Source organism: Medicago truncatula, chromosome 1 (assembly GCF_003473485.1).
Source record: "Medicago truncatula cultivar Jemalong A17 chromosome 1, MtrunA17r5.0-ANR, whole genome shotgun sequence".
In the NCBI taxonomy this organism is placed as follows: Eukaryota; Viridiplantae; Streptophyta; class Magnoliopsida; order Fabales; family Fabaceae; genus Medicago; species Medicago truncatula.
Genome location: NC_053042.1, coordinates 44,703,580 through 44,716,065, shown reverse-complemented (window position 1 = coordinate 44,716,065; position 12,486 = coordinate 44,703,580). Strand labels below are relative to the sequence as shown.

Here is a 12,486-nt window from a genome sequence, read left to right as displayed (position 1 = left end):
AATTTCACCCCCGCCCCATTTAGTGGCGGACAAACGAGTTGGCGGGTCGGCCCCTCAAACGAAAAACCTTTGTTTTATAGACAAAAATAAAAACAACTTATTTAATGCGTTTTTTTTTTTTTTACAACTTAATTGTTCCAAAAAATTATGTTACTTTTATCATAAAAAAATATAAAAGAACAGGCAACGAATAAATTTGGGGTAAAAACAAGATAATTAATAAATTATCAAACTCAACATCATATTTAATAGCAAAATAATGAAAATTTCCCAACATAAAATAAATTCAACAACCAAAATAATTCTAAAGGGATAAAATAGTCTAAAAGAAAAACGAGTTAAGCGGTCCGACCCGCTCCACCACGAGTCCGCCCCGTTTTTTCAACGAGTTAAGTGGGGCGAGCCAACTATACCAAACCGACGAGTTGGACCCGTTTTGCCACCCCTAAATATTTTGTATAAACAGAGTTGGTAGTTTATCATTTTTATAATATTATGTATTTAATTATATTCATATTTGATCATATTTTAATTTAATTGGTTTTTTCCATTCTAAAAAAAGTTTAATTGGTTTTTTATAATATCTATATTATGTAATTTATTTAAAGTTTATTTTTAATATTTACTATTTTTTTAAATGAAATTAAAATTATAACAAAAAAAATCAACTAAAATAGGTAGTCAATTTTAAATTTTTCTTTAATTAAGATGTACATATGAATTTTATTTTAAATTTGAAAAAAAAAATTTGAGGTGTCACAGATAAATTAAGCACAAAAAATGTCTGATTAAAAAATAGTCAATTGTTAATTACTTTCATAGTTGCCTTAATATTATGGTACAAATTATTCAAATATTTATTTTGTTACAAAGTAAAAGATATTCGTCAAATAAAAAAAGATAAGAAAATAAAAGATATTAATTAAAAAATGAATTAAATATTCACATGAGCATAACTCCATCAGCATGAACAATACATTGTTATAAGGTAACATAAAGATCAAAGTTCGAACCACAAACACTCTCACTTATTCACTTACAAAAATGAATTCTAGCAATTAAGCTACTTAAAAAAATTTAAATTTTTACATAATTAATAAAATTGTAAAGTATATGTTCACAAACAAAGAAATTTAAAAATTGAAGGATCTCTATGAAAAAAGAAAAATAATCAAGAATTAATATCATATACTACGATAATTTACATGGAAGCAGTTGATGAAAATGGTGTAACCATGAAAACAGTTATATGGGGTTGTGTGGAGGAGTGATGCAGTCACAACAATGATTGTAAAAGCTCTCTGCATGCACGTGCGACCATGAACCTTTACACTTACTGATCTGATCCTAGTCATAGGGATCAATGACATAACTAACTCACAGTCACAGACATATTGTATAAAGTCAAAATTTCAGAAACAACAACGTACTAGTACCCGATTTGTGTAATGCCAAAATGTCCAAATAAATACTACTAGTACTAACACCATTATAAAAATGTTACTAATACGTTGAATTTCTTTGGTTAGTTCTTGCCTTCTTCGTACTAACTGCGACATGCTGAATCACCCAAACGTAATACTTCAACGTTTACGTAATTTCCAGCAGATATGTCAGTAGTACCTTAATGTAAAATCAAGAGTCATTGTACAAAATTATCTAGAAAATTGTCAAAGCTGGCCTTTGAGTCTATTTAATTTCTTTTTACTCTTTGAGTTGGGACAGTTTGTCCTTTTTAAAATCTGACCTACGTTGTATCCTAGTGTGTTTTTAGTAAATATAAAAATTCAGATCAAAAAGAGGTGAAAGTGAAATATAGTAACGATATTTAATTAAAATTTCATTTAAATTAAGAAAAGTCAAATTGTTGCAATTGGACTATCCGCAGACAATATTTTTTTATGAAATCGGAAGACAATTATACCAATGCAATAAAAAAAATGAATTGGTACTGTAAATTAATAAACATAACTACTTTGGTTATGATTAGTGGTGAAAACCAAGCATATAATTAATGTGTAGTAAGTAGACAATGCACGTGGAAAGATTCATTTGAAGATGGGTTGGTATATTTGGTAAACCCAATCCACACAAACAAACACTATATTTTATACTTGAGGTAGAAAGAAGTAGATGGGCGTATTCAAGGCTCTAAAATGGTATCCTATGCTCTAATGATCGATATCAATAGAAAGATCACGAAGAAAAATGATAGTCCCACCACTTACTATAATCGTTTTATTTCAAATAAAAAATTATACCGTACCAAAAAAAAAACATTACTTTTATTAAAAGGTCAAGTTAATCGGTGTCCTAAGAACATTTATTAAGAAGCTAAAAATGAAAATATGTGATAAATTTAAAGTAAAACAAATCAATTTCTAAAATTTAAAGATTTTAGATGCATTATTTCTAAAATAAAGTTTCTATTTAGGACTTCTTATCAAATGCCGCCGAGGTACTTGTTAGCATTTCCCATGCCAAAATACTACTATCAAAGAATAAAGACTTAATTGCAGTTTTGGCCCCCTATGTTCCAAGAAGTTGCGATTTTGGCCCCCTAACTAAATAAACTACAAAACCGCCCCTTAAGTATTGACTTTTTTGCAGTTTTGGCCCCCCAGACCAGTTTTGACAGAGTAAATGCACACATGGACGCCACGTGTGTATATATTTTTTATTTTTTAATAATTAAAAAATAAATTATATATATATGTGTGGCATCCACGTCACTTGGTCAGAATTGGCATGGGGGGCAAAAACTACAAAAAAGTCAATACTTAGGGAGCGGTTTTGTAGTTTATTTAGTTAGGTGGCTAAAATCACAACTTCTTGAAATATAGGGGGTCAAAACTGCAATTAAGCCAAGAATAAAATATAAACAAAGATGTCATCTTGAGTATAACTTGTTTGACAGGAACACTTCCGTAGATATATAAGTCGGAGTTTGAAAAGGGGTTGAGAGGGTTAAGAGATTCTAACATTATGGACTGTTAAGAGTCCACTTTATATAGTGGAGAGGAATGCAAGAGCCATTGTATGACACACGTAGGGTTCGCCAGTTGCAGATTCGTAGGAATCATAACTGCCGAGCGAGAATGGCGGAAGTCGTGGAGGGATATGTAACCGTTCATTTCAATGATTGCTCCAAGCACCACCCCCGCAGGGATGAGGTTTATTGCAAGTAAAATTGCTCAAATGCTTGATTGCGTCATTTTGTATCAGGCATATGTAAACGGATCTTTGCATATTTGCTCGGTTCAGAGTAGTTTGTATTTGAATTCTTAAGTTTAAACTCAAATCACTACATTTTTCTTCTTTGTGTTTATTTATTTGAATATTTTGTTTGATTTTAATTATAAACAACTTTTTCAATTCAACGAATTTAAAAATTTAAAAATCGTTTATAATTGAAATCGGAAGAGTATCGGTTAGTCACATTGCAAAGTAAAAAATATATATATTAAAAAAGTAAAAGTACTCATTGTTTGGAAACAATTGTTATGACAAATACATCGATCATTACATAACCGATGGTATGATAGATATGGAAAAGAACAAGGCACGGAAAGATAGATGGGTCGTGTTCTTTGCATGCAATGCTGCCTGCCCATGTGCACGCGCATCTGGTTCGGTAGTGGGGTGGCTGAAAGCGAACACCCTCTTGCCATTGATAGGATCACCTACAAACACCCATCTTTCCGTAACAGACAACAAGATTACTAACACATGTTTATGTCAAATTACAGGGGACATTAAATAATCAATCTCTTTTGTTACTAGTAGTAGTAGTTTTCAAGATACTAGTATACTGCACTTCTTTAGCATATATGGAGTATTTTTCAGATTCATCTAGTACTTACTATTTGTTTCATTCTTGGTGGGAAAATACAAATGAATTTAATGTTACGTGATCCTAGTTTAACTTATGCTTCTTATACTAGTATCTTAAAAAAAAATAAAAAATATTGCTAACAAATGTTTTTGGAACGCTAATTAAAAAACGAAATGTGGGTCATGTATTTGGATTTGGAGCTAGCTTAGAAACTAGGAATTATTCACCTTTTAAGTTGAAAGTGATTTTTAGGTGTTGGTCAATATGATAACAAAAAATTATAATTTTAATGGGAGTGTTCCTACCTTGATTTGATGCATATGTGAGTTTAAAAACTTTAATTGGCATGTGCAAATTAATCGTACTTGGCGTGAAGACAATAGAGCCGCTGATTGGTTAGTTAACTTTAGTTAAACTTTGAAGGTTTTTGATTTCTATGTAATGGAGACTTCTCCTAGAGAGCTTCAAAATATTCTCTTTGATGGCATATTCGGCATTTGCATGCCTTAGAATAATAGTTTAGTTTGTAGTTTTTTGTTTGGGCTTTTGCCTTCTTTTGTAAAAAAAAAATACTTGAAGAGCACAAGTTCCAAGATATTCAACTATATATGGTTTCCTTAACTAGTAGGTACAGGTAATATGATATATGTCTCAGTCCCGTTGGATAACTATGGTACCCGTACCCGTCCCTATACCCGTGCGAGTATTTCTATACGGATAATCCACGAGTATTTAAATACCCACAAATATCTGCGGATACCCATGAATTTTTTTATTTTTTTACAAAGAAAAATTCAACTTTTAGAGGAAAATTGTTAAATGTTACGAGAGTTTTAATGCAAGAATGATACATGGTAGCATGTAGTTTTTTCAAATAATAAACCACCCCCGCCCCATGTATGGTAGCCAGAACCTAATTGGTCTAATCCCCTATTTTTGTGGATTTTTCTCTTTTTTGCGTAAATAATTCTTACTAAATAGCATTGCTTTTTTTAAAGATCCATACATAACATATTCCATTTAAATTTCATAATTCATACTATAATCCAACAAAAATCGGGATTCTTACATAATCCATACAAATTCTTGAAGTAAAATAAAAGATAAAAACATCCAAAATCCAAATAAACATCCAAAAAACATAAAAAAAATCTCCAAATAAAAGCTAGAAAAGAGATGAAGGAGAAAATGAAAACCTGGCCGCAAAAGTTAAGGAGAGGAAGAGAAATTTTTGACGCTCTTGAGAGAAAGAACAGAGAAAACTGAAAAGCCGTACATTGAAAAGTCGTGCAATAAACTAGGATTTTTTTAGACACCACACTCTTATATATACACATGGATATTTTAATAATTTACGTAATTTATTTACGGGTATCATCAAATCCGTGTCCGTGTCCATAACGTAACGGATAGTTAAATACCCTTTTATTATATTTGTGGGTACCCGTTTAACTACACGCCCAAGGTCCACGGCGGATTTTATCCATGAATACTCGCAGGCACGGATTTTTTTGTCACCCCTAACTAGTACGTCTGGAGAACATTTTCCGAAATTAGAACACTTTTTAAGTTTATTAAATAACTAATACATCTAATACTACGTGATATAGATTAAATATATCAACTATTCGATAAATCTAAAAAATAGTTATTTTGGCTTATAATCAGTAACCGTAGGAAATACACTATAATATGTAACCATGACACCCTTAATCTAATTACAAAATATTGCTTTCTCAGTCTTGAAATGAGAGTCGTTCATTTTATACATAGAGTAAGAAACGAGAAAATTTCATTCACTATTCATGAATTTTTCTCAAAGAAAAATACAAACAAATCTCCTAATGACATTTTAAAGAATCAAAAGAATTAATTTTTCTATATTATGGTCAACGTCTTGTACGAGTACCTTGACTGAATACATTACAATCAGGTATATATACATCAATTATATTTTATCTTAAAGGAGAAGAGTGTAATTTTCTCCTATGAGTTTTGCATAATATGGAAGGAGAATGTATATTTTAACATAAGATAGAAAGGTATTGTAATTTAAGCATTTATAGGGAAGTTTAGTGTAATTTCCTCATAATAATATACCCCATTCAATCATAAATATAAGAGAATAATATTTTTTTAGGTTCATTGAATAATGAACATATCTAGACTATAATATAAAAAAAATATTCTCATATATTTAAGATCAGATGGAGTAAAAAAGATCATAATGATGCAATTGTTTGAATGGTTATGTTGTTTGATGTATTAAATAATGGTCATAAGTTCAAGTCCCGCAATTAGGCTAAACTAAACAAGGAATTAATCTACCACCAAAATAAATACTAACAAAGTTGTGTCATAAGAGGTTAACAACCCCATGCGGAGGATGACTAAGAACATACATGGGTGCCCGTAGATAGATGAGGGGAATAACCCGTAAGCCGATCAACGAAATTGGTTTGCCTCCCTATAAACATGATTGAAGGAAACCTTCCACTCCTGCTTCTTGAGGCGATTGATGAGGGTAATGATTGAAGTACATGGGTGATGTTGAGGACACTCCTTCACAATAAGATCTATCATATAACGCTGAGTGGGTTTCTGTCTAAGTCATTTCTTGATATGAAATCAATAATCCCAAATTTTTTGGATCGTCCAAAGTATTTATAGGCCCACATTATGCATTTACTAATTCTGACGTCCAAAATTTTGAAGGCTTAATGTTAAAACAACGCCTCCAAAATATTAAAAAAGTCCATGTTAGGATAATTATTTGTTGAATGGTGTATGGTGTATGGTGCGTACTCAGGGGCGGATCTATTCAATGGCTATGTGGGGCTTGGGCTAAAGCCCCACATGCCACTTCCCTATTTCATTTTTATATATATTATAAAAAAGGTAATAACCGTTTTGGTCCCTGAACGTGTAATAAATAGTCATAATAGTCTTTCAATGTATTAAAATTTTAATATAGTCCCTGATTTTGTACTTTGTTAGTCATAGTCCTTGAAGTGACAATAAGTAAGTATATTATAGGGCTAATATGACAATATTAATTAAGTATTTTAATGTAACGAACTATTTTGACTAACGAATTGTACAATTTAAAAAAATTTAAAATTTTGATACATTAAGGGACTATTTTAGCCTCACATATATCAAATGTCTAAATTTGTCCCTGTACGTACTTAGTTGGAAATTGATCCTCTGCATTTTCTTTCGTATTTTATCAAGTCTCACGCCTTAACCCTTAACCAATCTTTCCCACCTTTTTTAAAATTCTAAAACAATCTTTTATTTGTATTTCAACTGTCTAAATATTTCACATTATTTTCTCATCCTTTTTTTAGCATGGGAGGATCTCGATCATAGTTCACTGTTTTGTTAATGTTAATCGTGTTGGGTGGTTTTGAAACATTTATTTTCTAGATTTCTTCAAGCTTTGAGAGAAGTGAGAATGATTTCATATTATTTTTTGAGCTATTCAAACCTTGATAATTGACATTATTCAAGGACTTGTATATAATTTTTTTATTAGATATAAATAAAATGACAAATGACTATAAAAAATCACACACATAATTAAAAAGATCGGTGTTCGAACCCCAATCATACAATCTGACCTAAGAATTTCGATTTTTTATACATAAAATTTCAGTATTTTAACAATTGGTCCGAGACTTGTGACATTTTAAGATTTTATTTTTACACACCACATAAATATATCAAGAATACTTCTACCTAGTATCTTTGGGTGAATAAGTCGAAATTTCAGCACGCGCTTTGTATGCGCGTGGTATAGAACCTATAAGCTGAAATGCGCCTGCTGTAACGTAAAATGAACGTTCCATACTCAGAATCACTCTTCGTAAAAGCAATGGACCGTGATGTCCCGTGAAACACTTTTATCTGCTACAATCGAGTGTATCTTAATTCCTACACCCAACATGCAAAAAGACAATTTTACCCAACCAAGTCAAAATAACTTTTACACGTGGAACAGTTCAATTTGTCGTTTACCGTAGTACTTTGTTAATATTTCGTTGAAAAATAAACTCTCCCAGATATTGAATTTTTTTGGTTTCAGCATCAGCATCGGGATTATTCAGGACCATATAATAAAGGATGGTCCAGGATTAAATAAATTTTTTTTTTCTAGAAAAGATTAACTTTATTCTTATTATTACCATTATTGCTATTATCTACCTCCATTTACTCTGGATCAAATAGAAAAAGAAAGTATCGAAATAATTTAAATTATGCAAGTAGTAGCTTGTTACAATTATAAACTTCAAGATTGTAAAATAAAATATATACCGATCTGGGAATCCATTTATGTAAGTAATTATACCTAGTTATGACTTTTTAATATAAAATTTTACTGTAATGGATTAAAATATGGAGTACTAATGAGTAATGAGATTAATTAAAGTTTTCTATAGTGCTCCCATTATCCCAAACAGATCTTCTGCATTTTCTCTTTCTTTAATTTGTCAAGTCTCTCTAACTCCACCAGTTGTACCCTCAAGAAATTATTACTATTAATATACTACTTATTTTACTAATTTTGAATAATTTATTATCTTATTGTCAAAAAATAGTACTAATAATTTATTATCTAGGTAAGGTAACGTAGAAAATGAAAAATTAGTCAGCTAGAAAGTCCAAGTCCAAACGGCCGTGGCCGGTAGCCAATCTACACTATAGTAAAAGTATGTAGGAGTAATAGTTTTTCAATTTGTGTAAAACTTTGCATGATTGAAAATTGAAGTTTATACAAAAAATTCAGACAATTCAAAAGATGCATGATTTTGACTCTTTTTTACAAGACTGAAAAATTGTAATAAAATACAACTCAAATAAATGAAACAAATTACTCAAAAAAAATAAATTAAAATAAACATGATGTTGGAAGATTTGACAACATAACTACACATCACACAAAGAATCGTATTTAAACGACATTTATTTTAAAACAAAAAGAGTAATAAAAGTATGATCTTAATGATAAACTAAGCATAGAAAAAATATCTTAAAAAACAAAATCACTACATTTATACCCATGTAGTTGAAAAATTGAATGGTAATAAAAAAATACAAGTAATGAATTAAGGTATAGTGTGAACTGTAAAAATAAACAGGTTATAATACCACTATTGTAGTGATAGCGATACCTCACCTCCATCCAACCAAAAACCCATCACATTCTTTTTCTTTTTTCTCTCTCAATCTCTTATTACCTTCGAAAGCACGCTTTCAAAGCTTTCCATAAAGTTTCTCATTACAACTCAACTATCTATATATATACACTAACAAACACACTTTCTCGCACATCACGTTAAGTAAAATTCTCCTTTCTCTTCTCTTCTCTTTCACAATTTTCCACCATCCAAACACCGCTTAAACCATGTCTACTGATCTTCACCTCCAGCAATTACCAACACTTCGAATCTCTGCCGCCGTCGACAATCTCGACGACGACGACGACGTAGTCACTCCTTCCTCCGATCAAGTCCCTGATGTGGCCGACACGATGTCGTCGTCGGCTATAATAGAACCTGAAATTGAGAAAGAGAACGTTGACGGTGCTGTTGTTGACGGTGAAATCGATGAGAGTTACCGGACTCCGACGTCGAAAGAAAGCAAGATACCGGAGATACATGATTGTCCGCCGGCGCCGAGAAAACCGAAGCCGTTCGTTTCTTGTAAGAGGAAGCTTATGGATGATTTTCAATTTTTTGAAGTTAAGAATAATGAAGACATGGACGCGTTTTTCAGATCCACTTTTCCCAAGAGGACTTGTCCTTGTACATGAAAATTCATCATCATCAACCTCTCTGCAATTCGAGGATCGAACACTACCTTAGTGCTCCTTCATAATTACGTAAATTAATTAATTACACGATTTTTGTTCTTTTCTTTTTCTTTTATTCTCCAATTCTCCTCTTCCTCTTCTTGAAGGATGATCAATTTCTTAATTGATTTCTTTTTCTTTATGGTTTTTTTATATGTTAATTATTATTATATAGTATATGATATCATATGATGAATATTTCAGATGTGAAATATTGGATCTGAATCGAATATGTGAATTAATTCAATGGAATCGATCAACTTAATGTTGAATTCTCCAGCTTCATACTTATTTTCCTTTATTTCATTTACGGTCTTCTTTGTTTATTTGTGTGATGCGATTCTCGAATTATGGATTTTTCTGTATGAATTATCATGAATGATTGATGTTGTTCGTACCAACCGATTTTATTTTAACACAGGCGTACCAACCGAATATATCGGTGATTTTATCAGAATTTAATGTTTCTTTGTTTTTCTCTTATTCCACCTGGGTTTTCTTTCTTAATTAGTAGATAATTTGTTGATTTACGGTAAGTTCTAGCTCAATTCGAAAATTGTACAGTTGTATGTGAGTTTTAATTACTTGAAATTCATTGTTTTGTTATCAAATTTAACCTTTCATCAGATACATCAATTTTTATTACTTTTGTTTAGTAATTTTTTTGTGAACGAAAATTGATGATATTCTCAAAAATGGAAGAGGATAGGGGTAGATGGGGTTGGTTTGGTGGCTAGCTAAGCTAAGTTGCGTTACGTAATGGAATCAAACTCTTCTAGCTATTTTTGGTACAGGTGACGAATGGTTATTAATTTGGTAGGTTGGGTAATATTTATCTACGGGATGAAAATGTTGATTACCTTAGCATTAATATCTTAATGGAAATTGCTAGCTAAGTATAGAATTATATCAAGAGGCATCTATTGATTATATGGTTGATATATTTTGACAATTATGCATGAATTTGTTTGATGCGGTTTGTTTGAGAGGTTGAGAATGAAATGGAATATAAATTACAGGATTACTTTATGCAAAAGTAAATTACAGGATGAAAGGGTGGGCGATGGAGACGGATGACATGTGTCATGACTCATGAGACCCAGTGTGTTGTTGTTGTACTTGTACATTGTGATTTTAAAATATAGCTAACTTTTGTCGTTTTATGATATAATAAATAAATAAATTTGAATAAGGATGTGAAATTTGAATTTCATAGACGCCATTTTTTAATTTTATTGGAATTTTAAAATAAATATTTAAACTAACGAACGAGGTGAAATAGTTTTCTTTTCTTAATTTATGGAAGCAAGATATTTGTTTAATAAAAATATAAGGCAAATTCTATGGTACATTCAACATTTTGAGTGTACCGGTACACCAAAAATTAAATTAATAATTAAATTGATTGTTTTTTTTGAAGAAAAAATAATTATTTTCTATCATTGACAATTATAATAATTATATCTTATTTATCAAAAGCGTCCATGAAATAAAATTTACTTTTTTTGAATTTTTATTGCTCATAATGAAGAATATTGATTATTTTTTATGAGAAAATGTTAAAAATTTAATATAATTCATATAAACAATGAAATGGTTTTTTTTTTCTTATAAGATGGTGTTTTCTAAAATATAAATAATGATAAATAACAACTTATTTCAAAAAATGATCATTAATTTATAAATTTATGAAGCAGAGTATCGGTACACCTCAATTTATGAGGTGTACCGTAGAAGCTCCCAAAATATAATGAACCTTCATTAAAAGTACCTGATAATTAGATAAGAAATTGCTTGCCCTTGATTTTTTTAATAATATTCCTTTAACATTATCAGAGATATACAATTTTAAAGGTAACCTTGATTCTCTTGCGCATTTATTTTTATTTTATTAAGGAGTTTTTAGTAGAGCTCAAAAGTTTTTTTTGTCAAATAATTTATTGATTAGAGAAATTTACTTTAAAGATGAGATGGATAAATAAGGTGTTTGAGATTCAAACTCCAAACCCTACAAATATTATGCATTATCCTCTACTTTATCAGGTGAGTTAAGCTTATGGGATCGAATGAAGCTCAAAAGTTATGTAATGTTTTCTTGTTAGAATTATAATTTTATAGAAATGGTAAACTTGCCGGGGAAAACATTTCATACTTTTGATTTTAAAAGTTGAGAGTGAGCGTATGATTTTAAGTTGATTTCTCTAGTGGGTTGTATGTATACGATTTTGGTTAAGGTGTTGACTAATTGTCTTCAAAAGGTAATTAGGAGTGTTATGTCTGACATCCGATCAACTTTCATTAAGGAAAGACAAATTCTTAACAACATTCTTATAGCAAATGAGGTAATTGATGAAGCGCATAAAATAAAATAAAAGAATTGTTTCTCTTAAAGATGACTTTAAAAAGACGTACGATTTTGTTAACCAAATGTATATAGAAGCGGTAATGGTGAAAAAGAATTTTCCAGTTTTGTGGCAAAAGTTGATTGTAGGTTGTGTTTCTACAGCCATGGTTTTGGTGCTTAACATATGAGTTTCCTTTGGGAGGGGGATGAAGCAAAGTGACCATCTCTCTCTTTTTTTTTGTGCTTTTTATTGCAGCGGAAGGGTTGAACGTGATGATGAATGTGACAGTTATGACGAATTTATTTTTAGGTTATACGATGGGAAGAGTTCGCTGATATCAAAACTATGATCAGAATTTAAGGTTAATTTTTATAAGAGTATGTCGGGTGGTGTTGAATATTTTGAATTCGTGGTTGAAATGAGACGGTCTCAGTGTTAAATTGTAAAACTAG

General features: G+C 30.7%; 1 protein-coding gene across 1 annotated transcript; it reads left to right on the top strand.

Annotated features, from left to right (window-relative positions):
- Window positions 1-9,017: 9,017 nt before the first annotated feature.
- LOC25484850 (cyclin-dependent protein kinase inhibitor SMR2) lies at window positions 9,018-9,974 on the top strand. Its single transcript, XM_013613857.3, has one exon. The coding sequence runs from the start codon at window positions 9,243-9,245 to the stop codon at window positions 9,648-9,650; it is 408 nt and encodes a 135-aa protein (XP_013469311.1). The 5' UTR covers window positions 9,018-9,242; the 3' UTR covers window positions 9,651-9,974.
- Window positions 9,975-12,486: the final 2,512 nt, after the last annotated feature.

Coding starts and splice junctions, on each gene's coding strand:
- LOC25484850 (XM_013613857.3), top strand. CDS start 9,243: ATGTCTACTGATCTTCACCTCCAGCAATTACCAACACTTCGAATCTCT.